The sequence below is a fragment of the Delphinus delphis genome, chromosome 9 (assembly GCF_949987515.2).
Source record: "Delphinus delphis chromosome 9, mDelDel1.2, whole genome shotgun sequence".
NCBI classification, from domain to species: Eukaryota; Metazoa; Chordata; class Mammalia; order Artiodactyla; family Delphinidae; genus Delphinus; species Delphinus delphis.
In genome coordinates this window covers 51,731,956-51,758,930 of record NC_082691.1, presented here as the reverse complement: position 1 = coordinate 51,758,930, position 26,975 = coordinate 51,731,956, and the positions used below count along the sequence as shown (strand labels likewise).

Here is a 26,975-nt window from a genome sequence, read left to right as displayed (position 1 = left end):
GTTAAGAATACAAAGGTCATTTTCTGAGCATTTCCTCAGTAATAAAAGTAACTTATATAGTTCAAAGCTACCTAATGAGAAAATAAGTAAAATTTACTTACCTGTTTTTTAAAATATGAGACCAAGGCTAGTTTGCTTGTCCTTAGAGTAAATGTATACTGAAGTATTTTTTAAATCTCCTTTGGAGACTCATCACTTCTATAGGTACTTAAACATCGGTATTCCACACCTCCTCTCACTCTACTCTCTTCCTAGGAAATGACATCTTCTCCCACGGCTTCCATAGATACAGATTTCTCCTTCTAAAACTAGACTTCTGAGCTCTGTACACTTATATATAACTGCCGATTTGAAAGCACCTCTAGGATATCTCAAAAGCCCCTTAATCTCATCATGTCTAAAATTAAAATCATGCTTTTAAACCTGTACCTGAGTCTCTGGTATTCCCTATTTACATAGATGGCAGCACCAACCAACCAATGTGGAAGACCTGGGACAACAACTTTGACATTTCCTCTCCCTCAGACCCTATATCCCATTGTTACCAAATTTTCAGTCTCACGTCCCCGATCTTAACTTCTTCCTTTCTCTTCATCTCCACCGCAGCCAGCCATGGCCTTGGCTACCATAATCTCTCACTGGTATTTCCCAGTAGCCTCCTTTCTAGTCTACCTTTCCCTCCACTCTCACCCTATCCAATTTCTTTGTTATTCCATACTGTAGTCAGAATGATCTTTTCAGATCTAACTGTGACAACCTGTTCTTCCTAACCCTAAGCCCAGTTTTCACTGGCTTTCTGTCACTTCTAAACTGATGATAGGAGTATTATTAAAAAGTTCTACATGGCCTAGTCCCTGCCTGTTTTCAGCCTCACTCACACAGTGCTTCCCCTCTGGTCTCCATGCTCCAGCTACATTAACTTTTTTAATTTCACAAGGATGCTACCTTTTCTCCTACCATAAGGCCTTTTAGCATGCTATGTACCATCTGTCTAGAATGTCTTTCCCTCTTCCTTTTACCGAGTTAGCTCCCACTCATCCTTCGGATGTCCACTCTAAGCCATGAGCTTCCTGAATGGGAGTCTCTACCTCTTCTTAATGGTGCTTCTGACAGTGATAATTTTTTTTAATGTGTTGATTTTACTTAATGTCTTTCTCCCTGCTAGACTCTAAGTTCCATGAAAGCAGGAATTATGCCTGTTTTTTCCTCCTGTTATGTCCCTACAGCTTGACATAGTATATGGCACATAAAAGACATTCAATAAATGTTTGCTAAATGAATGATATGATAGAATCCAAGCAGGAATTGTGCTGGAAAATATTTGTAGCAGATAAGACTAGAATTTAATTTAATATGTGTGTATATAAATTATAGTAGTTCTTTTCTCCATTTATGAAAAAGTATTGTAGTGGAGATTTGAAAAATAATATTGTTCTAAGAAAGTTTTAACTTTTTAAGTAAGTACGAGTATACCTCATTTTATTGCACTTTGCTTTATTGTGCTTTGCAGATATTGCATTTTTTACAATTTGAACATTTGTGGCAACCCTACATTGTCAGATGATGGTTAGTGTTTTTTAGCAATAAAGTGTTTTAATTAAGGTACTATAGTCTGTTAAGTGTGTAATAGCATTATAGCTAAAAAAACAATGTAGTGTAAACATAACCTTTATATGCACTGGGAAACCAAAAAATTTGTATAACTTGCTTTATATTTGCTTTATTGCAGTGGTCTAGAACCAAACTTGCAATATCTCCAAGGTATGCCTGTAATGTCCTATCAAAACACTCAGGTCCATTTAGCAACATTTCCTAGAATGCACTCATGTGCAGTGTTTTTCAGTTGTTGGATTTTTCTTCTTTTGTAATGACTCCTGTTTTCAATCTTATCTTCCATCTCCCCAAACCACAATATAGTATACTGTAACTTTACAGAGCTGCTCATGTCTCTCCATTATATTTCTGTGCCTTTGCACATATGGAAACACACTGTATCTTCATTGCATGTCTGAATCATAATTATCCTGGTAAACCACCAAATATATTGACTTCATATGGTTGAAAAAGTCTTATATAGAAAGTTTTCACAGTTATTTGTATTTGATTTGTAAAATGATATAGAATGGGCCCATGGTAAATAATTGACTCATATTACTTTTGACCCTATGCTTTATTGGGCTGCAGTGGAAAGAACACAGGCTTTGGATTCACAGAAATTTGTTTCAAATCCTTCATATCTGTGTGAGCCTGGGCAAGTTGTGTAATTTCCCTGAGTCTTGGTTTCTTCACCTCAATAATGATTGAAAAGTTTGTTGGGAGGAGTAAATGAAATATATATATAAAACACCTGGGAAAATCATTGGCTATATCAGTTTATTGTTTTGAATGGGTTAGGTTTTTATGGCTCTGGACTTATAAATACTTCCCTTGACTATTTTTAAAGTGTTTGTACTAGGAAGGTAACCTTTTTTTAGTTAAGTCAGAATCAGTCTCACTTAATGTGCAATTTATATCAAATTCACTAAAACTTTATAATCATAATCTCTTCAGAAGTTCCTTCTGCTTTCAAGCTGTTTATCAAATGAGTTTTAGGACTTGTTGGCATTTTGACATGCTTATAGTTAGCTGTGTAATCATTTTACAACTTGACAGCAGTGAGGCCAATTGTGAAGTTACATATTATTCTTGAAAAAGTAAAATGGCCTAATCAAACCTATACCTATAAAAATTTAGTAAATTCCAATGACATGTGAGCCACCACTTTTGATTATTAGTAGAAATGACTGAAAATTTTGACCATATTATTAGATATTGACATGGTTGTAAGCCATGATAAATTATAAAACTTTAAATTCTGTTTAAAAATATGAATGGATATAAAATCATAAACATTCATTTGCGATTACTATTTTGATACAAATAGTTTTTTTTCCATAGATGACCTATATCTCTCTAACTTATTCTCTTTTGTTATTATGAAGCTCTTAAAACATCACCGTATTTTCTCTGTTATTTGAGAGATATCGATTCTATTTTTCTTAAAGATTGGGACAGGGAGAAATTACTTGAAGCTTGGATGTCCAACCCAGAGAACTGCTGCCAACGATCAGGTGTTCAAATGCCAACTCCACCACCAAGTGGGTATAATGCCTGGGACACACTCCCTTCTCCAAGAACTCCAAGGACTACACGTTCTTCCATCACGTCTCCAGATGAAATAAGTTTATCTCCTGGGGATTTGGACACCAGTTTGGTATGGTTTAGTATTCCGTGTACTTCCCATAGTTTTAATATTGTTTCATGGAACCTCTAGTCATAATTCTTGTAATTGAATCCTATACCCTACTTAAAAGGTTCAATTATTTCATGCTTTGGTAAATATTTATTATCACAGACTATTTTTGAGATCTCTGAATTACAGATTGAAAAGCAAAAGGGGTTTCTTTTTCTCTTTTAAAACAAAACATAAGAGAATTTGGGAAAACCATCTACAATATTTTCACTTAAAATCTCCAATTGCTTAAAATTTTGAGCACACCATACTGAAATATTAAAAGTTGAGTTTGTGATAGGCACCTGAAACCCAAAGATATGAAAATATTTTTATATTTTTCTGAAGACATTTATCATATGTTGATGATTATGTATTTGTTTCAGTAAAACTTCTGGAGTTTGTCATCTGGATACATTTCCAAAATAAATATTTGCTTTTTATTGAGAAACAGTACTGCCATTGTGTGCATTTTTAATTGGCAAACCATTGGTGTACTGTTACAGGAACTTTTTATGTTTCTCGAATAATTCAGCCACACAAAATATGTTATAAATATGAATGCACTCCAGATTTTATCTGGGCCTTCTTGGAAAACAGAATCTTACTTCTGTAATTCACATCTGTAACATTATAAAGGTAGTTATTGTTTAGAAGATACACAGCTTTGTAGCATGGTTCCCTGGGTAGAAATCCTTAAATTGCTCCTCTGAATATCCTGAGTTGCTGTATTGAAAAAACAGAGTTACTCCGTTTTTGTAGATTTTCTGGGGTGCGTATAGGGTGAAGGACATGATATTGAAGTGGTTATTTTGCAAGGAGCAATTTGATCTTGACTTGAATAGATTGCAATGATTTGTTCCTTGTATTTCCTTTTCCAAACAAATAGTTGCTGGCTAATTTAACACATACGTTTGGAATTTAAGAATTTCACTTTTGCATTAAAACATTTAAATCCCACAATAATTTATAATGAGATAAGCATGATATTTGTTATTTAGTCAAAGGTAGGCACACTAACTTTAATTTCCCTTATAACTTTGAAACACTGTTTATAATTACTATGCTAGTATTTTTGCTATAAGCTAATGAACAAAGAGATGTTCTATCTCCAAGGTATGACTTTGTTTAAATCATTTTCTTCTTCACTTCCAGTGTGACATTTGTATGTGCAGTATTTCTGTATTTGAAGACCCAGTGGATATGCCCTGTGGACATGACTTTTGTAGAGGATGTTGGGAGTCGTGAGTATATGTGCAGCTTAGTATTTCTTACTGCATGATAGCACTCTGATTTGGCAATAAAATTGCTTGCTTTCGGTATTTAATGATATGGATTATTTATATTGGTTTCAGAGTTACACTCAAATGTGTTATATTTTACTACTAAAGAAGAATTCTGTTTTTATTTTGACATCTTCCTATCTATTAATTTAGTAAAATTATTTAATTTAGTAAAATTATTTAATTTAGTAATTAAGGTTATTTTGCTTAATGTAAGGTACTTTGGGGAACAAAGCAGATGTAGGTAAATAAGTTTTCTCATCTATTGTAAATTTTAAGGCTGCACCTCAATATCAAGGATCAGTTTCTTATATCCCAAGATTGTTTAAGCATTTGTTTTTACGCTTTCTCTGAACTTTTTGTGACAAGCAGATAGCCTTGGAAATCTGTAAGAATATGGACGCTTAAAATTCCTTTTTAATCAATTCAAAGTTAGATGTCTCTGCTAAGCATGGTTGGTCTATATTACAAACTGAAATTTTATTTTCCTCCTCATGTTTATCTCTGTTCTCCTTCCCATTACCTTGCCAAGATTTATACTTTCTCACCATCCATTAATGTTGCTCTAATGTTGTACTTTTTGAGAGAGGTTTATAAACTAAATGAAGAAGATCAATATAATGAGCAATACATTATCAGGTTATCTCTGGAGACACGTAAATCTAATGATTATGACCTCAGCAAAGCATATCACTAATATTTAAGGAAAAAGTTTTCAAACTGTTCTTTTTCGTAGAATACTAGGAACCAAGTATAGGGAACTAGGGAATACCATGTTGCGTGAAAGAGCAAGAACCTGAGGAAATTTTCTGTTGTTTTTTTTTTAATAACTTTGTCGTGGTATGGATAGCATACACTAAAACACATATTCAAAATAAATAATTCAGTAAGCTTTGACATACATATATACCCATGAAACCATTATGACAATCAAGATAATGCATATATCCATTACCCCCAAAAGTTTCCTCATTTCTCCTTGAAATCCCTCCCACCCTTCTCTTTCTGCCTCCTTCTTATCCTTCCACCACCACCCTCCACCTCCCATCTGTAGGCAACCACTGATCTTCTTTCTGTCACTGTGGTTTCATTTGAGTACATTTTCTTTATCTGTTTTCCAAATTGGGATATAAGGGAAGATTATATTTGGATTTATATTTGTATAAATGGATTTGTATATTATATTTATATTATTTATTTGGAAGGGAAAAATAATCTGCTTTAAAAAAAATCAGAATAAGTAAGAATATCTGGTTGTTCTTTTTAAAACATAGATTAGACTCTACTCTGAATCTAATTAGATGGGATCAAATCAGTGCAGCTGATACAGATAAATTAATTGGCAGAGGTCAGAACTCACAACACAAAGCAAACTTTGAGCTGGTTCTGAGCACAGAAAATCTTCCACAGGTTTAGTACTTTATTTAGCTTAAAATTGTCAACTGTATTATATTAGGCAGTATTATCTGGGTTCTACCAAGTTTGTTACTGTTGATGTTGATTTCTCTGTGAAAATTGAACCCCTCTAAGGGATTTACTTGAATTTTCTTGAACTTCCTTGACCTTCCTCTCCAAACTCCTATCACAGGAACCATCTCCCATACTTAATGGTAAGATTTAAATTTGAAAGATCTAATTATTGTTTTCCATGGTACCTTATCAGCCTACCTAGGATATTCCTCCTCTCTCCTACCAGGTAGTTCTTGTCAAATCAAGCATCAGTAAAACAAGTACCAGATTGAGTGACTCGTATGTGAATAAAACCATTTTAAAATTAATTGCAGTCCTTTCATGGGCATATAGAAAAACTCTTCAGTCTAAGAAGCAAGGAAGAATTTTTAAAGGTCCCTAGATAGTTTTGAAAACATCTTAATTTATCTTACTCTTCTCTACCCCCTTATCTCATCAGTCTATACAGATGCTTTGAAGCATCTATGCCAAGGGCTTAAATGAAAGACAAATTACTATTTTCTACCCAGCCTAGAATATCCTTCCTGCTACTGATTAGTTGTTGATTTACTAAGTGGTAACCTTCCTGTGCCTCAATTTCCTAAACTATAAAATGGTGACAGTGGTGAGTACTTTATAGGATTGTTGTTAAATGGCTTAATATATGGAAAATGCTTAGAACAGGGCCTGGCATATAGTAACCACTCAGTAAATGTTAGTTATTACCATCTTACTAAGCTTGATAATAAACAGTGGGAACTTACGATATAATCTGTGAACCTGACCTACAAGATAAAAATATAGGTAAAGTTTGCCCCAGGTTTCTCTCTTTTACTAACATTCATCAACTCTATGTTCTGCTTTTAAATTTAGTGAGAAATTCTATGTTGCTGAAAATTAGTAGACTGGCTCACAGAGAGATGATCCTTTCTTCAGTGAGGTCTTCTCAGTTCTGTCATTTAATTCCCCAGAGATAGTTAAACCTGCTCTGATGTATTTAGAATACATAAAATTCAAAAACATCATTATATAGTAACTATGTCTAAGTACGTTGTGCACTTTGACAGGGGACTATAAGTATTAAGGTAAATTATATCTAACTTTACAGGGAACCTATTCATAGCTAAAAGGAAGAGAATCCTGCTATGTGAAAAAAGGAACTCTGCAGTTAGCTGTTCTCAAACTTTTAGTCTCAACATCCCTTTACACTTTTAAAAATTGTTGAGGACGTTTTTCACATAACTAGAACAAATAATTCTAAAATTTGTATGGACATACAAAAGACCCTTCATAGCCAAAGCAGTCTTGAGAAAAAAGAACAAAGCTAGAGTTGTCACACTCCCTGATTTTAAACTTTACTACAAAGCTGCAGTTATCAAAACAGTATGGTACTGGCACAAAAACAGACACAGATCAATGGAACAGAATAGAGAGCCCAAAAATGAACCCACACTTATATGGGCAATTAATCTGCAACAAAAGAGGCAAGAATATACGATGGAGAAGAGATGACCCCTTCAATAAATGGTACTGGGCAAACTGGACGGCCACATACAAAGAATCAAGTTGGACTACTCTCTCTCACACCATGCACAAAAATATATTCAAAATGGATTAAAGACTTAAATGCAAGACCTGAAACCACAAACTTCTACAAGAAAACATAGGCAGTAAGCTCTTTGACATCATTCTTAGTAATATTTTTTTGGATATGTCTCCTCAGGCAAGGGAAATTCACACTTCAAAAGTTTGTTTCGGGCTTCCCTGGTGGTGCAGTTGTTGAGAGTCCGCCTGCCGATGCAGGGGACACGAGTTCGTGCCCTGGTCCGGGAAGATCCCACATGCCGCGGAGCGGCTAGGCCCATGAGCCATGGCCGCTGAGCCTGTGCGTCCCGAGCCTGTGCTCCGCAACGGGAGAGGCCACAACAGTGAGAGGCCCACGTACTGCAAAAAAAAAAAAAAAAAAAAAAAGTTTGTTTCTTCAGGGCTTCCCTGGTGGCGCAGTGGTTAAGAATCCGCCTACCAATGCAGGGGACATGGGTTTGAGCCCAGGCCCAGGAAGTTCCGACATGCCATGGAGCAACTAAGCCTGTGCACCACAACTACTGAGCCTGCGCTCTAGAGCCTGCGAGCCACAGCTGCTGGGCCCGCATGCCACAACTACTGAAGCCCGCACACCTAGAGCCCATGCTCAGCAACAAGAGAAGCCACCACAATGAGAATTCCGTGCACCACAACAACGAGTAGCCCCCACTCACCGCAACTAAAGGAAACCCACACACGGCAACAAAGACCCAACGCAGCCAAAAATAAATAAATAAAAAATTTTTTTAAAGTTTATTTCTTCTTTTTCCATGGGAAATATTAATGATAAAACCCTCACTAAAATTTATGAATTCTTTTTTCTGTGCCAGGCACCATGTAAATATTTCACATACATTATATCATATAATCTGTATAACAACCCTGAGAAGTACATATTGTTATCTCCATTTTACATATAGCGAAATTGAGGCCCAGAACAGTTAAATGAATTGCTTAAGGTCATATAACTTGTTGGTGGCAGACCTGGAACTCTCTAATATAAAATCTTGCTGTTGCTCTTTCTCGTGGCGCCTCGGAGGCGGTCGGCAGCTTCAGAATGAAGCTGAACATCTCTTTCCCGGCCACTGGCTGCCAGAAACTCATTGAAGTGGACGATGAACGAAAACTTCGAACCTTTTATGAGAAGTGTATGGCCACAGAAGTTGGTGCTGACGCTCTGGCTGAAGAATGGAAGGGTTATGTGGTCCGAATCAGTGGTGGGAACGACAAACAGGGTTTCCCCATGAAGCAGGGTGTCTTGACCCATGGCCGAGTCTGCCTGCTACTGAGTAAGGGGCATTCCTGTTACAGACCAAGGAGGACTGGAGAAAGAAAGCGCAAATCTGTGCGGGGCTGCATTGTGGATGCCAATCTGAGCGTTCTCAATTTGGTCATTGTAAAAAAGGGGAGAAGGATATTCCTGGACTCACTGATACTACTGTGCCTCATCGCCTGGGGCCCAAAAGAGCTAGCAGAATCCGCAAACTTTTCAATCTCTCTAAAGAAGATCATGTCCGCCAGTATGTTGTGAGAAAGCCCCTAAACAAAGAAGGTAAGAAACCTAGGACCAAAGCACCCAAGATTCAGCGTCTTGTTACTCCACGTGTTCTGTAACACAAACGTCGGCAAATTGCTCTGAAGAAACAGCGTACTAAGAAAAATAAGGAAGAGGCTGCAGAATATACTAAACTTTTGGCCAAGAGAATGAAGGAGGCCAAAGAAAAACGCCAGGAACAGATTGCCAAGAGACGGAGGCTGTCCTCTCTGAGAGCTTCTACTTCTAAGTCTGAGTCCAGTCAAAAATGAGATGTTCTTAGAGTAACAAATAAATACGATCAGACATCAAAAAAAAAAAAATCTTGCTGTTAACTACTTAATTCACCTTGGGCTAGATTCCTGCCACTTTCCAGGATGTCTTTTCTGTACTACCTCAACTAGTGTGCCTAGAATAGGACATGAAACTCATTTTAATATTTGTCTAAATGAAATATAAGCAGAAAACCTTTTCTTCAAAAAGTTATGCTGTATTCCAATGCCACCTCAAAAATCTCTTGAATTATCTATGGTTTAATTCTGTACCATTGCTCTCTTTAATTTAAAGGTGTAGAATATTGAGAATTGAATATGACCTTTCTAAACCACTTATTTCTATTTTTAATGTTAAATATATTGTTTCAAATTTTTAAAGAGGATAAAGCAAACAAAGTTAAAGAAATTATAAAACATAGATCTGTATATAAATATTCATACATATATAATGAATGGTTGGGCAGGTAATAAGTGTTCAGTGTTTGTGAATTATATGAATTAATGTATTACAATTGATATTGCACAGTTTGTTCATTGGTATATTTTAATTATACTCTAACAGAAAATTCAGCATCAAGAAAAAATTCTTAAAATGTGCAAATTATATCCTTGCCTTTTTTCTATCCATTGATAATTTTAATAGGTTTTTGAATCTGAAAATTCAAGAAGGTGAAGCTCACAACATTTTCTGCCCTGCATATGATTGCTTCCAACTTGTTCCTGTGGATATCATAGAAAGCGTAGTTTCTAAGGAGATGGACAAACGATACCTACAGTTTGATATTAAGGTATGCTGCCAATTATCTGTGTGATTTCCAAAATATAAATTTTATTAAACCTATATAACAGATTTTAATTTTTTTGTTTTATTTTTGAAAACAAAGTAATGGACTCTGACTTTGTCAGAAAAACTGCATAAAGGAATGGTGGCCTAAATTATAGTTTTAAACTAAAGCATTATTTTATAATCATGATAGAAGTAAAAGCAAAAAGCCATAATAGTAGTTTACAAAAAAAATAAAACTATCGCTCCAAACTATTCATTGATTTGCATGTTGAACTTTTATAACTGATTGATCAAGATAACGTTCAAAGTAAATAGTAACTATTTTAAATTTTCCAGAAGGCATATTTTTACTCCTCAGTGTAAATATTTAGAAATAAAGATTATCAACTTGGAAATTTATGGATTTTTTAATTTCAAGTAATAGTTTCATAAAACAAATTATAATGTTTATTTCATCTTTTTTTCCCCATCTTCTTTTTCACTCAGGAGTTATTCAGAAGTGTACGCAAACCTTTGTGTGATTTAAAAGTTACATTTTAACTGTCTTGTTCAGATTTTTTTATGGTCTAATCCCTAATACATGGACTTTTAAAAAAGAAGTCCTACTGTTTCTTTAACATAGAAAGCATCTTAATATTGACTTTTTTTTTACATTTTTCTTTTTTTTATTATTGTGGCAAAATACACATAAACTTTACCATTATAACTAGTTTTAAGTGAACTAAGTACTTTTACTTTGTTGTGCAACCATCACCACTCTCCATGTCTAGAAGTTTTTTCATCATCCCAAACTGAAACTCTGTTCCCATTGAACGCTAACTTCCCATTCCCTCTTCCCACAGCCCCTGGTAACCACTGTTGTGCTTTCTGTCTCTATGTCTTCCACTATTCTAGGCATCTTATATAAGTGGAATCACACAATATTTATCCTTATGTGTCTGGTTTATTGCACTTAGCATAATGTCTTCAAGGTTCATTCATGTTGTAGCATGTATCAAAATTTCCTTTCTTTTTAAGGTTGAATAATAGTCCAATAATGTATATACCACATTTTGTTTATGCATTCATTCATCCATGGATATTTGGGTTGTTTCTGCCTTTTGACTGCTGTGAATAATGCTGCTATGAACATGGGTGTACAAATATCTATCCCAGTTCCTGCTTTTAATTATTTGGGGTATATATGCAGAAGTGGAATTGCTGGATCATATGGTAATTCTATGTTTATAATATTGATTTTTATGTATTATTAGAGTACCATTTAGAAATTTACTGTTCTGATGCAACTAATAATCACAAGATTCTATTTATAAAAATTATTTTTCATCAGAAAAGTGGCACATTGTATGAGCAAACATTTTTAAATTACACATTTTCTGTATTTAAATTACAGCATTTTTACTCTATCATCATCTACTTGGTTTTTAGATTAAAGAAAACATAAATTTTAAAAGTCATGTCATTACTAAGGTAATTGCCACATTTTTCCTTCTTATTTTATATATCCCAATACTATTTTAAGTGTTTCTTGAGACTGACTATGCTTTGTTTTTTTATTTCACTCTGTTTTTGCTTTAAAGTAAATTGACGTATGGGGTACACTCCCTATTAGAATTGAGAGTTAAAATGTTTTGTTATGTTTTGTTATTGCTGTTTAAACAGGCCTTTGTTGAAAATAACCCTGCCATTAAATGGTGTCCTACTCCAGGCTGTGAAAGAGCAGTCAGACTAACAAAACAAGGGTCAAACACATCTGGGTCTGATACACTCAGCTTCCCCTTGCTCAGAGCCCCTGCTGTGGACTGTGGAAAAGGACATCTCTTCTGCTGGTCAGTAAAAGACAAGTTGGAATAGCCTAATCACCTTTCTGACAGTTTTTAAAGAGACTTTATACTTTGAATCAGGCCTTTAAATTGTAGTATTTTTGATGTCATTCTTATTCATTAAAAAATATGTAAAGAGTGGTGGTAGTTTACATTTATTGTGTGCTTGATGTGTGCCAGCCACCTTGCCACATATTTTCAAATATTGAATTCTCCTAACAATGCTATGAACGGAGTGATATTATTATACCCGTTTTACAGATACGGAAATTTAGGCACAGAGGAGTTGCCCAGGGTTATGCAGCTAGGAATTGGCAGAAATGGAATTAAAGCCCAGCTCTGGTGCTAGAGCCCATGCACTTGAACTTTAATACCAAATTACTCACCATAGATTAGAAAATGTTTAGAGTTTAACATCGTTTCTTAAAGTAGAAGTCTCTAGCAGTGATTCTTAACCAGGCATGCCCAGAATTTAGTATTAAGACAGCTTTTCCCAATTTTCATTCTAGACCCCGACAAGAGATATTTTGATTTAGTGGATTTTGGAGTGGGGCTTCAAAAAAAAAAAAAAAGCTCTTATGTGATTCTAATGCACAGTACCAGTTAAGAACCAGTTTGTGTCTTATGTTTTATTTAATTTCTAGTGCCTGATAAATAATTAGTATGTATGAACTGATGATAAATCAGTAATGAATAGGCCATGTAACTATGTATAGTCTCTTGACTGTATGTTTGTCTGACATCCGCGTTATACTTTATTCAATTATAACTGTTTTAGTTTTAGTTAATTAAGTGATCAGAAGAAGAAATAGTATTTGTTATGCTTTTTGCTCATTTCCAGATTTATCACATATGCAAGGAAATATTGTACTTGAGGTAGATATAAAACTCTAATCTTTACTTGTATGCTTATCAGAAACCAAAATCAAACTGTAGCACTGCTAGATAGTAAAAAGGCAGTTATGGAAATATCCCTACCGTGAAAGGTCTATTTCTTAACCCCATCATCATTATCATTAGCTAAAAATATTTCTTGAACTGCCAAGCTATATATAGCACTGAATTCTAGGTCAGGTGTCAGCAAAGTAGTGTCTGCACCAATTTTTAAAAATAAAGTTTTATTAGAACACAGCCACACCCACTCATTGCCAGTTTGTTTACCTATTGTCTGTGGCTGCTTTCAGGCTATGACAGCATCGAGTAGTTGTGACAGAGACCATATGGCTTGCAAAACCCAAGATATTTACTATCTGGCCCTTTACAGAAAAAGCTTGCGAGGCTTCTGGCTAAGTGCTTGAATATAGTGATTAATGAAAGGAAAACCACATTTACTACTTTCATGGCTAAATCAGGTTCAGCAAGTAAAATAGCAACAAAATACTGAATAATAGATTATATCCACATGCCTTAAGATAATTTTTCAAAACATTTAAAAAGCAAATTCCTAATTTTTAGTTTTACATGTTTTACTGTTTGATGGTTGAGTCCTAATTCTACCTCACTATCCCACCAGAAGAGATAAGGATCCAGCAACAGAAATGAGAAGTGAGTTATTGAATACACACAAGCTTACTTGTTTGCATATAAATTGTCCTTAGATTAATATGAATCTACTTTATTAGTAAGAATATTAAAAGAAGAAAATAAAGGAGCTTCTTCTTTGAAGTTAGTTTCTTGAGAAACTTAAGCTCTAGTGCCCTAAAGCACCCCATCTAGAATAGTACTAATTATGTACTATCCTTCAGAAAATCATTTTCTGAGCCCTCTGGTTCAGGTAAGCACCCCTGGATGAAAAAAGCTGATTAAGAGGATTGGTGGAGAGGCTACAAAAATGGAAAACATAGATTAGTAAAATGTATAGAAGATTAAGAAGATGATAACATTTGCTAACATCTGAGGATAATAAAATTTTGAAAGGAAAAGAAAAATCTGTGATTGGCATTGTCTTCTTAAACTCTGTGGCCTAGCTTTTATTAGTTTTCACTGTAGATTAGCTTTTACTTTCTTGTATTCTTCCCCACCTCTCTTTGTATGCTGCAAGTAGTAAGTTTGGTTTGACTGAAAATACGGAAACTAATGGAAAAACCTACCAAGGTAGATTAGATTCTAAAAGCTATATATGCCAATAAACATATATGATGCTATAAACTGTACCTTTCTAGTCTAGTGTTTGGAGAAAATATGTCAGCTACTCTTTCTCACACCCCAAAATATCAGGCTGGTTATACTCAGTATCCATTGGAAACTATATGCCAAGATCACAGGCCCTACTTGGAATTTTATCCCAGTTTAAGGGATCTGTGGATGACCACACGGATTTAAGATCACATTTGGTAATTATTTACTCCTTCTGCTATTATAAGGGTGGTAGATAACTTAGCAAATAGTATCATTATTTTCTGACATAGCAATTCAGAACTTAACTTTATTACCTTTCATTTTTGAAATTCATTAAGCTATAGGATTGATATATGTAGGTATATGATATATGTATATTCTAGGATTTTTACATTGCTTCACCTCTCTAAGCATTAATTTGCAATTTTTGTTTTTACATAGCTTCCTACTTGTATTCATATAGTATAAAAGCTTTGCCTATAGTCAGAAATTCTAAGAAAAAAAGGAAATTCTAAGTAGAATTCTGCTGCCCTTACTTATCTAGTGTTTCAAAGAGAAAGAAAGTCTGCTTCATGCAAAAAGAAGCTTTGCAAGAGAGATCTTTATAAAATAAAAGCATGTGATTCAGGGTTTTCTTCTTTCTTTCCCCCCAAAGTTCAAAAATATTTTCTAAAAATGATTGCAAAAACCACAAGAAATGCCAATAACAGTTTCTTCTTTTTAAGAACTACGTGTGACAGAATCAGTTGAGAGCTATCCCCAAGAGATGTCTGCTTGGATATAACTGAATATATTCATTGTTGGGAGGGAAGGTAGGAGTAGGCATTTTCCTTCCCACCACAGGATAACCCCTTCTATTATAACTTGTTCACCAACAAGTTCTGTGCCCTTAATAACTGAACCTAGAATGCTTTTTCCCACTATCCTGTGTAATTACAGTTTGTCTGTCAGAGTATTTGCTACCAGTCATTGGTGTCTTGGTTAAAGCTTTCTTCAGGAAATTAGTTTTCCAGTATCTGTAGAACATTCCAGTATCTTCATTATTTCTGTCAGAATACTCTGTCTTCCTACACATGGCATAATCCAGATTATCAGTCACCTATTACATCTGATAGCATTGTCATCACTGTACTGTACTTTGGAGAAGTTGAGGCTTATTTTCTCTGATGTGTTAGTTTTCAAAGATCTACTTTGAAAGATCTACTTTGTAGATACTATCTACTTCTACTTTTAATCAATGCAATATTTTATTAATGTCTATTAAATTATCACTAAGTTACTAAGGAGCTGTATAAAACCACAGTTATGGAAAAGGTTTCCCAAATGCCAGATTTGGTAATAAGTCAGAAATTTAAGAAAATTAAGTTATTCTTTCCAGGTATTTAGTGATTTTTTTAGGTATACAATTCAATGGCATTAAGTACATTAACAGTGTTGTGCAACCATCACCCCTATCCATTTTAGAACATTTTTATCATCCCAAATAAAAACTCCACAACTATTTAAGCAATAGCTCCCCATCCTCCCTCCCCGACCCCAGCTCCTGGTAATCATTATTCTACTTTGTCTCTATGAATTTCCCTATTCTAGATATTTAATATAAGTGGAGTTATACAATATTTGTCCTTTGGTGTCTGGCTTATCTCACTTAGCATAATGTCTTCAAAATTCGTTACATGTTATAGCATGTATCAGAAGTTCATTGCTTTTTATGGCTAATATTCCATTGAGTGTATATAGCACATTTTGTTTATCCATTCATATGTCAGTGAACAGTTGAGTTGTTGCCATCTTTTGGCTGTTGTGAATACTGTTATGAGCATTGGTGTAAAAGTTTGAGTCCTTGTTTTCAGTTCTGTTGAAACTATTTGAGGAACTACCAAAGTGTTTTTCATAACAGCTGCATCATTTTACATTCCTACCAGCCGTGCTCAAGGGTTCCAGTTTTTCCACATCCTTCCCAGCACTTGTTATTTTCTGTTGTTTTTCAAAAATAGTAGCCATCCTAATGGGTATGAAGTAGAATTGATACATTCTTAATATAGTGAAATGTTACCTCATAGTTAGTTAAGACTCTACCTGTCAGTTGGCATGTCTTCTTAACTTAAACTTTGTAAACAAGATCTTTGTTTAGGGACTTCCCTGGCGATCCATTGGTTAAAACGCTGTGCTAAGTGTCCATCATCGGATGAATGGATAAAGAAGATGTGGCACATATATACAATGGAATATTACTCAGCCATAAAAAGAAACGAAATTGAGCTATTTGTAATGAGGTGGATGGACCTAGAGTCTGTCATACAGAGTGAAGTAAGTCAGAAAGAGAAAGACAAATACCGTATGCTAACACATATATATGGAATTTAAGAAAAAAAAATGTCATGAAGAACTTAGGGGTAAGACAGGAATAAAGACACAGACCTACTAGAGAATGGACTTGAGGATATGGGGAGGGGGAAGGGTAAGCTGTGACAAAGCGAGAGAGTGGCATGGACATATATACACTACCAAACGTAAACTAGATAGCTAGTGGGAAGCAGCCGCATAGCCCAGGGAGATCAGCTCGGTGCTTTGTGACCACCTAGAGGGGTGGGATAGGGAGGGTAGCAGGGAGGGAGACGCAAGAGGGAAGAGATATGGGAACATATGTATATGTATAACTGATTCACTTTGTTCTAAAGCAGAAACTAACACACCATTGTAAAGCAATTATACTCCAATAAAGATGTAAAAAAAAAACCAAAACAAAACACTGTGCTTCCACCGTAAGGGGCGCAGGTTCCATCCCTGGTCAGGGAACTAAGATCCTACACGCCTCTTGGCCAAGAAAAAAAAAAATTAAGAAAAAGAAAAGATCTTTGTTTAAAATGAGACTGGTGATGATGATGGCACCCATAGATTGGGTTTTTCTTTGCCCAAAATGACATTTTGTTATTAAGAATGATTAACTTTGTGCTACAGAATATAATGTCATATTGAATTAAATAATTCGTAAAGGCTCTAAGTCATTTTTGTTTGACTTTTTAAATTTTATTTATTATTTATTTATTTGGCTGTGCTGCGTCTTAGTTGCAGCATGCAGGATCTGTAGTTGCGGCATGAGGGATCTTTTAGCTGTGGCATGTGGGATCTAGTTCCCTGACCAGGGATCAAACCTGGGCCCCCTGCATTGGGAGCACAGAGTCTTAGCCAGTGGACCCCCAGGGAAGTCCTTAATGTTTGACTTTTATATACCTATAGAAAGAATATATAATTAAGTTACAAATAATAAATTGCTACAGTTTTAATTATTTAAATAAAAATTTGCCAAATTCCAATAAGACAGAAAATTGGAATTTATCAAACTTGAAAGTAAGTTAGATTGCCCTTGCTGTTACTTGGGGATTCAGAGGTAAAAGTAATGACAAGAATGTGATGTAAAATAGTACTTCCCAAACTTTAAAATGCAGAAGGGTCATATGGTGATTTTGATAAAATGCAGATTCTAATCAGTAGGTCTCATGGGGCCTGCTCTTCTGCATGTTTAACAAGCTCCTGAGTAATGGCAATGCTGCTGGGCAGGGGAACACCCATTGAATTGCAAGAATTTAAACTATTAGTGAGACAGAACCCAATTGATAAAAAATACTTTACAGCTCTTAAGGCATGAGAGGCTAAATTATAAATATTAGGTAATCTATTTGGAACTTTTTAAAGTGTGTGAATAAATGTACTGATGAAAGAAAATCTGTCCTAGTGGTATTGAGCTTTAGAATCATGCTTCCAGTTCCTCTATTGAAATGCTTCATCTCTCAGTAGTCACTGTGCCTCAGTGTTCTCAACTTTACATTTGGAACAGTACTTCCCACCTGTGCTTTTACCTTGATGTTGATGAAGGATACTTTTAAATTGCCTTTTCCACGTTTTCCTCTTTAGGGAGTGCCTTGGTGAAGCCCATGAGCCTTGTGACTGCCAAACATGGAAAAATTGGCTACAAAAAATAACTGAAATGAAACCAGAAGAACGTAAGAGGAATTTTAGATAGCTACATATTTTATAATAGCATTCAAAAGATAACATGGTTTTATCTCTTAGAGTCTTCATTTAAAAATGAAGTTTTAAGTTTTCAAGTTTGGTAATGCGAGAGCCCGCCTTTTTAACCCCTCTAACCAACATCCTTTTGGAGATCCCAGGGGGGGAAAGCATAGACAGGTTCCATGTTTCTAATGGACTTATTAGGACTCCAGGGTAAACAGGGGTCACATTTAAGTTCTGCTCCTATAGTCCTTCCCTTTTATCCTGGGGTGGGCTAACTAGCTTTTCTGTACTTCATGAGAAGAAATGTATGATCTGTACTGAGAGGAAGCTTCTTATTTCCTTGGAAACTTACAGTGGAGGATAAGGCAAGTTAATTTCTTGCTTATGTGGTTCTGTAGATTTACTTACATTAAATGCCATGTCTATAACTGATTTTTACTGAGATGTCTATAAATATATTACTTCTGTTAATCCTCACACAAATGCTATGAGATTGATGCTGGTTGTCCCATTGTACAGATAGGAAGCTAACAGATTGGATTGAGTGACACAGGGGAAACAGAATGGGTTTGAATTAGCCTTCCTAATAGCAATTCCCATGTTTGACAAGTAAATATATCTGCTTTGCCATAATTTCTCACCTCCTGAAGTAAATATTTTATGACAACTGTCATAAAATTAATATAAATGAAAACTAATTTGGTGGTTTTTAACATTTTAAAGAATAGTGTTAGTTTGAAGTATTGCAGATGAGGATTAAGAATTCACACACTTCATCTACACTTATTATGAGCAAAGCACATAATAAAGATGATGCCAGCCTTCAAAGAGTACAGAGGCTAGAAGGGAAGCAGTCAGATAATTACAGTATCATATGTTAACTAACACAGTTGGATAAAGATGAGAATACAAAAACAGAAACAACTAACTCAGATTGGGGACAGAGGATGTTAAGGAATCTTCCTGACAGCAGCAAGATATGAGTTGGGTTTCAGCATATCCACAGAAGCAGAGATGTGGTAGGTAATGTCAGCAGCTGAAGTGACACTGGGAGAGACTGGCTGGCAGCCATGAGTCCCTAAAGGCTTGTATTATATTGGGCAATATACCATTGCCCGAGAGATTATTCTCAGCAGTTTATATTCACAAGATCGATTTTGTGCACTGACTCGGGGTTATTCAGATCCATGGAAAAGACACTACTTAGGTAAACCAGAATACCAGTTTATTCATTGACAATGAGGGCGATCCCTTTCACATGATGAGAAGGCTCATGTCCTTTAAATGGGAGCAAAGGGAAGTGGATAATTTTAGGATATTTTTTAGTGAGGGCTGATTAATCATTTCTGTCCTGAACATTCATCATTCAGTCAACAAATATTTTTTGAGTACCTGCTTCCCAAATCAAAAAGATTTGTATAGATTGTTCTTGTTCCCCAGGTTCATTGTATCTCTCTCTTGAATACCAGGTAGAGCTTGCCATTGCTCTCTGGATACCCACCCATTAGCCCTATCTGTGTATGGGTATGTCTATGTGTGTGAGTTTCATAAAGAGATTAATACCATTACCCTGCAACACCTTTAAACATGACAAGACGACTGGATTTTGTTTTCTTCTGCTTCTGACACCTAGAAACATCTATATTTCTATTAGAGATGGCTTGCTATTGCCCACCTACCTGCATTTCTTTATACATTCTGTGGAGTTTAAAATTATGGTCCAGGGGAGACATTTGTGAGAGATGAGGCTGGAAAGGTAGGTGTTGCCAGATTGTGAGGGTTCTTGCCAAATTGTCTGAATTTTTCCTATTAACAGAATAAGCCATAGAATGCATTTTTTGAATAGGGAAGTGGCATTGTTAAAGATACTTTTATCAAGATAACTGATAACTAGGAAGGGTAGACTAAAGGAGAGTTAGGTCAGAAGTAGGAAGGTGAATTTTTAGTTTGGGTCACAAGGTAGATCATGATGTCATTGGTGAAATTAGGAAATTCAGGTAAAGGAGTAATTTTCAGGGGAAAATAATGAATTTTGTTGTGGGCATTTTGCACCTGAGGTACCTACAGGACATATGTGTGGAGATGTCCAGTGGCTTTTAGAAGTGCTTGTCTCCAGCTCAGAAAAAATGCTGAGAAAACTTAGGAGTAACTTGTTGCTTTTAAATAGTATCTTCATTATGTGTTTAGCATTTATTTAGTGCTGTTTTATGTTAGAGTACAGAAATAAGATGCCCTCTATGCTCTTGAAATTTACATTTTAGAGTTGGAGACAGGTATGTACAAAACTCAGAAAAATAAGTATAAAGGTGGTGTGAGAGAACAGTATACCTGTGATACATAGTGAGGGAGGGGAGGGACAAAGGAGCAGATTAGTTAGGAGATCATCTAGGAGAGAGATAAGGAAAGCTTTATAAAATAATTGATACATAAGCCTTGTATTGAAAACTGATAGATGTTCTTCACACAGACCAGAATAGGAAGGGCATTATAGGCTCATGGTAAAGTAGGGCTGTGAAATAGCATGGCGTATTCAAGGACTGCAAATAATTCGGTTCAACCAGTGCAAAGGTGCAGTGAGAGATGAGACTGCATGTGCAGGGGTGGGGGTTATATGTAATGCTGGGAGGTCTGACTTTACCCCGAAACACCAAAAAGAAGTTTTGAGTAGGAAAGTGATAACTGAAGATGTTTGCTTAGAAAAATCATTCAGGTGGAAGTGTGGATGATGAATTAGGGGCTATTGAGATACTAGGTAAGAAAGCTGTTTCTGAGACAACTTCAACATGTCCAGGTGAGAGAACATAAGGGCTTGAACAAGACAGCCAATACAGATGGGAGAGGAAAGGTGTTTACAGGAGAAGTAAGAAGATAACTTTTCATTTTATTAAGTTATTAATCTAGTGTACTTACCAGTTGCCTAAAAGAGTTAATGCACCACAAGAAGTAATTAGTACAGTATAGTATTTAATTCTTGAGGAGAAAATGGCCAGAAGTATGTGATCTGAGATATAAAGCAAGTATTTTGAAATGGGTGACTATTTTTAGTTATCCCTTGCCAATGTAAAATTGGATCAATCATTCCATATTCACAAATAAGTCTTATTAGAGAAGAAGGAGGAGAATGACCTGGCTAATCAGTACAGATTTTTGGAGGGACTGTGACAGATTGTCCTTGCATAAGATAATGATCCTGATAATGAAGAGAGAAGAGAAATAGAAGAACTAGTGTATACGTGGTTACCTCTGGTGGCCAGAGATAGGGAGACCTCAAGTAAAAACTGAAGATAGTCCTCAAAGAGTCCCAAATAGGATTTTAATTCAGAAAGATGGAGGAACTTTAGAAAATTGGATAGGAGGCAAGAGACCCAGGACACCCGCAAGTGGTCCACTGCAAAGGGAACCAAAGCCAAGACTGCAGAGAAAATTCCCCATTGCTGAGAAAAAGTTGTCTCTCTGTATTGATGTGTAATCACCACAGTGAAACTTGGTGGTAACCAGTAGACTATTAATGGCCACTTTTAAGTTTATTAAATTTAGGGTAAGGCTTAAAGCAAACAATAATAGGCCACTGTAATACTTAAGTAGAACATCACTGTTAAATATACAAAAATAATACTCCAAAAAAGAAAAGTATGATTTAATGCTGTATTGGGTTCACATATTAATTTGGGTCATGGTCACATATCTTTGGCATAAGAATTTTCAACCGAACTTGTAGATTCATGAGATCGTTTTCTCCCTTATCCCTAGTTTTCCAAAGTCTTTGAGTTATGAGACTTAAAAGGAGTGACAAAATCTAATTGATCAGAAAAATATTAGAAAATATACTGAGCTCAGTTGAAAGAATTAATTCTATATAAAGATTGAAATACTGTTTTTCAGTACTGAAATTGCCTGTATTGCAGCTTATCAGAGCAAGAAGCAGGAATGATTATATTTTCTGTGAAATGATAGTTAATTTATAAAAATTTAAGACCAGTTTTTTTCATAGTACATACTCAGTAATGGTTATTGAATGAAATTCAATAGTCTTTTAAGAATTCAGTCTTTAAAAGCAACTTTGTTTTCACTTGAGCACATGTTGATTCTACTAATAGATCTGAGATTTTTATACTGTAATACGTGATTAAATGAAGTTAATTTTTCTTACAAAGAGACCTAAAAGCACACTAGATTATTAAGGAAAGAAGATCAAGCTATATTAGACATGCATCTGAAGTGAAAAGTTTGGAAGTCAGTAGGGATGGAGAAGACTCACCAGGTAGATTGAAGGGAGTTTGGGTATTGCAGGTATTGAGAAAAGTATGTACAAAGGGCAGATGTATGAAATGAGCATGTTCAGAGCACAGGTAGTAAAGGCATTTCTTCCCGTTCAAGTTTTTGTTGTACTAATAGTTGGTTATTTTCTGAACATGATTTACTTCATGTAATCCTCTAGAATGCAGTCAGAAACTAGCATTCTCTCCAAGGGTAGGAGAATAAAACTGTTAATGTTGCAGGCCACACAGCTGCTTTGTTTTAATGGCTTTGTGCTTTATTTATTATAACAATGGACAATAAAGGTCATAAGAATATGTTGGAGACTCTGAGCTAAAAATAATGTTGATGCTAAAGGGAGGAGAAAGGCCACTACTTTAAACAAAAATTAGACACTGTACTTAGTGATTAGGTTTTATTATAGTACCCTTTGTAAACAGCATTACCTTCACAGCTGACCTTCATAGCCATTAAGTATAGTATGTTCCTTCTGAAACTCCTGTTCTCCACCAAATTATCTGAGCATGCTCTGCACCACACCCTAATCAAACCATCTTCTACCAAGTGGCCTTAGAAATGGAGTGCAGTCTGAGCATTTCGTTGCTGCTATTGTTTCTCTCTGCTATGTGGAATTGAAAACCAGTGCTTTACAGTCCAGCAGTAGCTGCTGTTCTGTTGTTGACACAAACTTAAGTCGGTAGGCACCCAGGGTTCCTTGCAGCAAGACACCCCCTGCCTCCACTCCTCCACTGCTAGGCTCCATCAAAGGGCTGTTGCTGGTGCTCATCTCTTCCAGTTCATATGCAGAGCCAGTTCCCAGGGATCAGACAGCCCAAACCTTTGTCGCCTTTCCTCTCCATTAAATCTGGGGGTTGAGTAACTTTTTCTTTTAAACTTCAAAACTTCTGATTTCTCCCCTGCTTTCAACAGTAGGGCTAACCTGTTACCCAACCCTTCCTAGAATATCTGCATATAATGAGGGTCTTAACTGAATGGACTACTCTCAAGGATTTCAAAGTGATTTTCAGACATCTCTTTCAGTAAAGAAAAGGTAGAACTTCTCTATGTACTTGAAGTTAGAAAACAAACTTCATTACTGTCATTCTTGCAGGAAAAAATAAATTTTTAATTATGTGTCTACCACTCTCTCCAGCCCCTAAATCTCTGCATGGGTGGTGGTGGAGATTTATAGAACATAAAATGTAAAAGTTAGAGTCTTTAAAAACCCTGGCATTCTTTAAGAGTGCGGATCTCAAATTAAAGTAGAATAAACAGAGTTTAAGATGATGAAGAGTATAAGGTTAGTGTGGGGATAGAGGGTGGGAGGACCTTACCAGTAGTTAGTGGCCAAATCATGAAGGGCTTTGTATTCTTTGCTAAAACAGTTTGATTTTATCTTGTAGTCAGTGGGGAGCAATTAGAAGATTTAAAGATTTGTATTTTTAAAAGATCACTTTATAGAGGCAATATAGTGTGGGTTGTGAGGGTGGGGGGAGAAGGATCTGGGAGCTAGGTTGGTTTCTGTGTTTTAATTGTCTGGGAAGAAGGTGTGGACGATCCTAGCTAAAGCAATAAGAAGTGGGAATGGAGAGAAGATGGATATGAAAGAGGAAGAGATAGAATCAATGGGACACAGTAGATGAGGGAAAGAGGAAGGTGTCCAAGATCATGCTCTTCCTGGATCTATTCTGGGTAGAAGATCATATCGTTTAACAGGACAGGAGATAGAGAAAGGAGCAGATTTGGGGGAAATGATGAATTTACTTTCAGACATGTCATTGGATTCATTTTTATTTTGTCTTAACTAATCATGGGTAAAAACTTTGCCATAGACCCTAATAGGAAAATAAGTATATATTTAAAATTGAGAGACAGCCAGCAAAGAAAACTTTGAGTGTTTTTCCATCTGGAGTTGTACACTAAATCATTTATTTCTGTATTTGTGCTTTATATCCCAAAGTTGTGGGAGTTAGTGAAGCTTATGAGGATGCTGCCAACTGTCTCTGGTTGTTAACTAACTCCAAGCCTTGTGCTAACTGTAAGTCTCCAATACAGAAGAATGAGGGATGCAATCACATGCAGTGTGCTAAGGTAAGTTAAAGAGGATTGTACGATACATGCTTTGCAGTTAGAACCTTCATTTGATTGTGAATCCAAAGAAGAAATGCTGTAAGCCTAGGTATCTTATTGGCTTTCAGATGGATTCTAGAAGATTGTATTCTACATTCTTTGTTAAATAACATAAATGTTGGTTTATATTACTAAATTTTACAATCATGATGAATGTTAAAAATAAAGGTAAGGATTCAGTGGTACTTGGCCAGATCAGAAATGCCTGAGTCCTTCCCTCCCAGTCACCCACTCCCCCAGTGAGGATTCTGAGAGAGTTTTGTGTATATATAAATAATGTTAAATGATCGAGTGCTACCTTACATAGATCTCTTGCAATGCTGATTTTGGAGCACACAGCATAGTCTCAAGGTCCAAGTCAGGCCCCAAGCAATCCCCTTAAGTCCAAATTTAAATCCTGATGTCTGTATAAGAAAGGTGCCCGAAACAGTGGGCAGACTTTAGGTTTGCTAATGAAATCATCAATTAAATAAGTAACTCATTACTATATTGAAAATGAAAATGTCACTTGGCTAAAAATTATTATAAATAATTACTGTTAGAAGGCTACCTTCCTGACCTAGATTGCATAGAAAGAAACTACCATATTTAAAACAAATATTCTGGAATTAAGTTAATAATATTTTATTAATCCATGCCTACATTTATGAACATTTTTGCTTAACTGTAATATTATTATGACTTCAAAAATAATGACAGTTACCAGATGATTTTATATTATAATAAATTAACATGAATGAATTGTCTTAGTGAGACAGCAGTGATTTCCTAAGAAGAAAAACTTAGTAGTGTTCTGAGTAAAATGCTCAGAATTGCTTATTAGTTTAGCTGATCAGGCCAAAATTATTTCATTTATATGCAGTCCTATCTCCAACATCCATATTAGTTTTTTCTTGGACAGTCTGATATAGACTACATAGATGTGTAAAAAAAAAAATACATGTTGACCATAAAAATCAGCAGTTGGGCTACTAATAAAAGGGCGGGATCCAACATTACCTTTATTTCAGTCATAGCACCTACCAGCAGTAAGTAGTTGATAGATATGTATTGAGTGAATGAATATTTTCATGAATTAATCAGGCTAATGATGTAAGGTAATTTATCTTAAACAGATTTTGCTTAAACTTCTTTTGCATATAAAAGAAACATTTACTTACATACTATGTAAATGTAGTCTTATTTAACCATCTGAAGTATTTGCATTGAACAAAGGAAACTGATGAGTAATTCTCATGACATAAAAGGAGACATCTAGGAAGTGTTTATACTTTTATAGTTTTTTTTAAATGTGGGACAACAGGTAATATGTAATTGAATCTATTTTCTAACACAATGACTAAATCATAATATACCTTTATTAATGCTTCAATATTGATTATTACTCAGTAGATAGTTTTTACTTTCTGGAATCAAATTGTTAAACATTTTAAAAGAATGACAGGTTTGGCCCTATAAAAATAAGTTCATTTATTTTAAAAACTCTCTTTATTCATTTCCCTTTAGATAATTTTCAGGAAGCTATTTAAATATTGCATCCTTACACATTTTAAATCACTTATAGTAATTTATTGATCTGGCTCTGTGGAAAACTATGCTGCAACTAAAAAATAAAAAATTATTAAAGTTCTATATTCTTTTTCTTATCATAGAATGTAAAATTTTGCTGTTTGTAGAAAGTTTTGCCACTAATTTTGAGAGATCAATGGAGCTGTACTGATGGGTACTTGGATCAAATCAGGCACAAGGTTTGCTTTTAGCAGGCAACAAAAGAACTTGCATACTGTCAGAACCTTGAAACAAGTACACAATTTATTGTGTAAGTACATGTTTGTGAAGGGCTAAATGAGGACAGAGACTTTAATTCAGCTCTCTGTTCGTGACATACCAGGTAGAGAAAAAATTAATGAAGATAAGACTTGACATAATGACTAAGGTATATCTGATTACTATATATTCAGACTCTGTATCCTGAAAAGATGGACTCATGCCATATTTTCAAGTACCCATGGAACATTCACCAAAAAAATTAACCATTGATCATCAAAGAAAATCTAAATAATTATCTAGAAAATAGAGTGGTGTAATCAACATTCTCTGATCATAATGGAATAAAATAGAAATGAATAATAAAGTTACAAAAAGGCTTTTCATTTGGAAATTTAAAATCTCTCAAATAACTCATGAGTAAAAATAAAATGGAAATTAAAGAATTTCTATAAATAACCAATTTTTCAGAACCTGAGGGCTATATTTAAAGCAATTCAGAAATGTGCATAGCCTTATTCATTTAAAATGATACAAAATAAGGAATGAATTAAGAATATGACTCAAGAAATACAAACTTGAAAACAAGGAAGAAGAATTTTTTTTAATCAGAAATCAGTGAATCAAAAACTGAAAAACAATACAACTAATAAATAAATCCAAAAGTGGTTTTCTAAAGG

General features: G+C 35.2%; 1 protein-coding gene and 1 pseudogene across 6 annotated transcripts in view; both read left to right on the top strand.

The window, feature by feature from the left end:
* The window catches only part of ANKIB1 (ankyrin repeat and IBR domain containing 1), a 159,015-nt gene that overhangs the window by 113,402 nt on the left and 18,638 nt on the right, over positions 1 to 26,975 (top strand). For all 6 annotated transcript variants that reach the window (XM_060020553.1, XM_060020550.1, XM_060020556.1 and 3 more), the window contains 6 exons: positions 3,045 to 3,253; positions 4,427 to 4,515; positions 10,040 to 10,184; positions 11,846 to 12,012; positions 18,040 to 18,128; positions 24,359 to 24,489. In XM_060020553.1, coding sequence (XP_059876536.1) covers positions 3,045 to 3,253; positions 4,427 to 4,515; positions 10,040 to 10,184; positions 11,846 to 12,012; positions 18,040 to 18,128; positions 24,359 to 24,489 — 830 coding nt within the window. The remainder of the gene's footprint in view (positions 1 to 3,044; positions 3,254 to 4,426; positions 4,516 to 10,039; positions 10,185 to 11,845; positions 12,013 to 18,039; positions 18,129 to 24,358; positions 24,490 to 26,975) is intronic.
* LOC132430657 (small ribosomal subunit protein eS6-like) lies at positions 8,587 to 9,444 on the top strand (annotated as a pseudogene).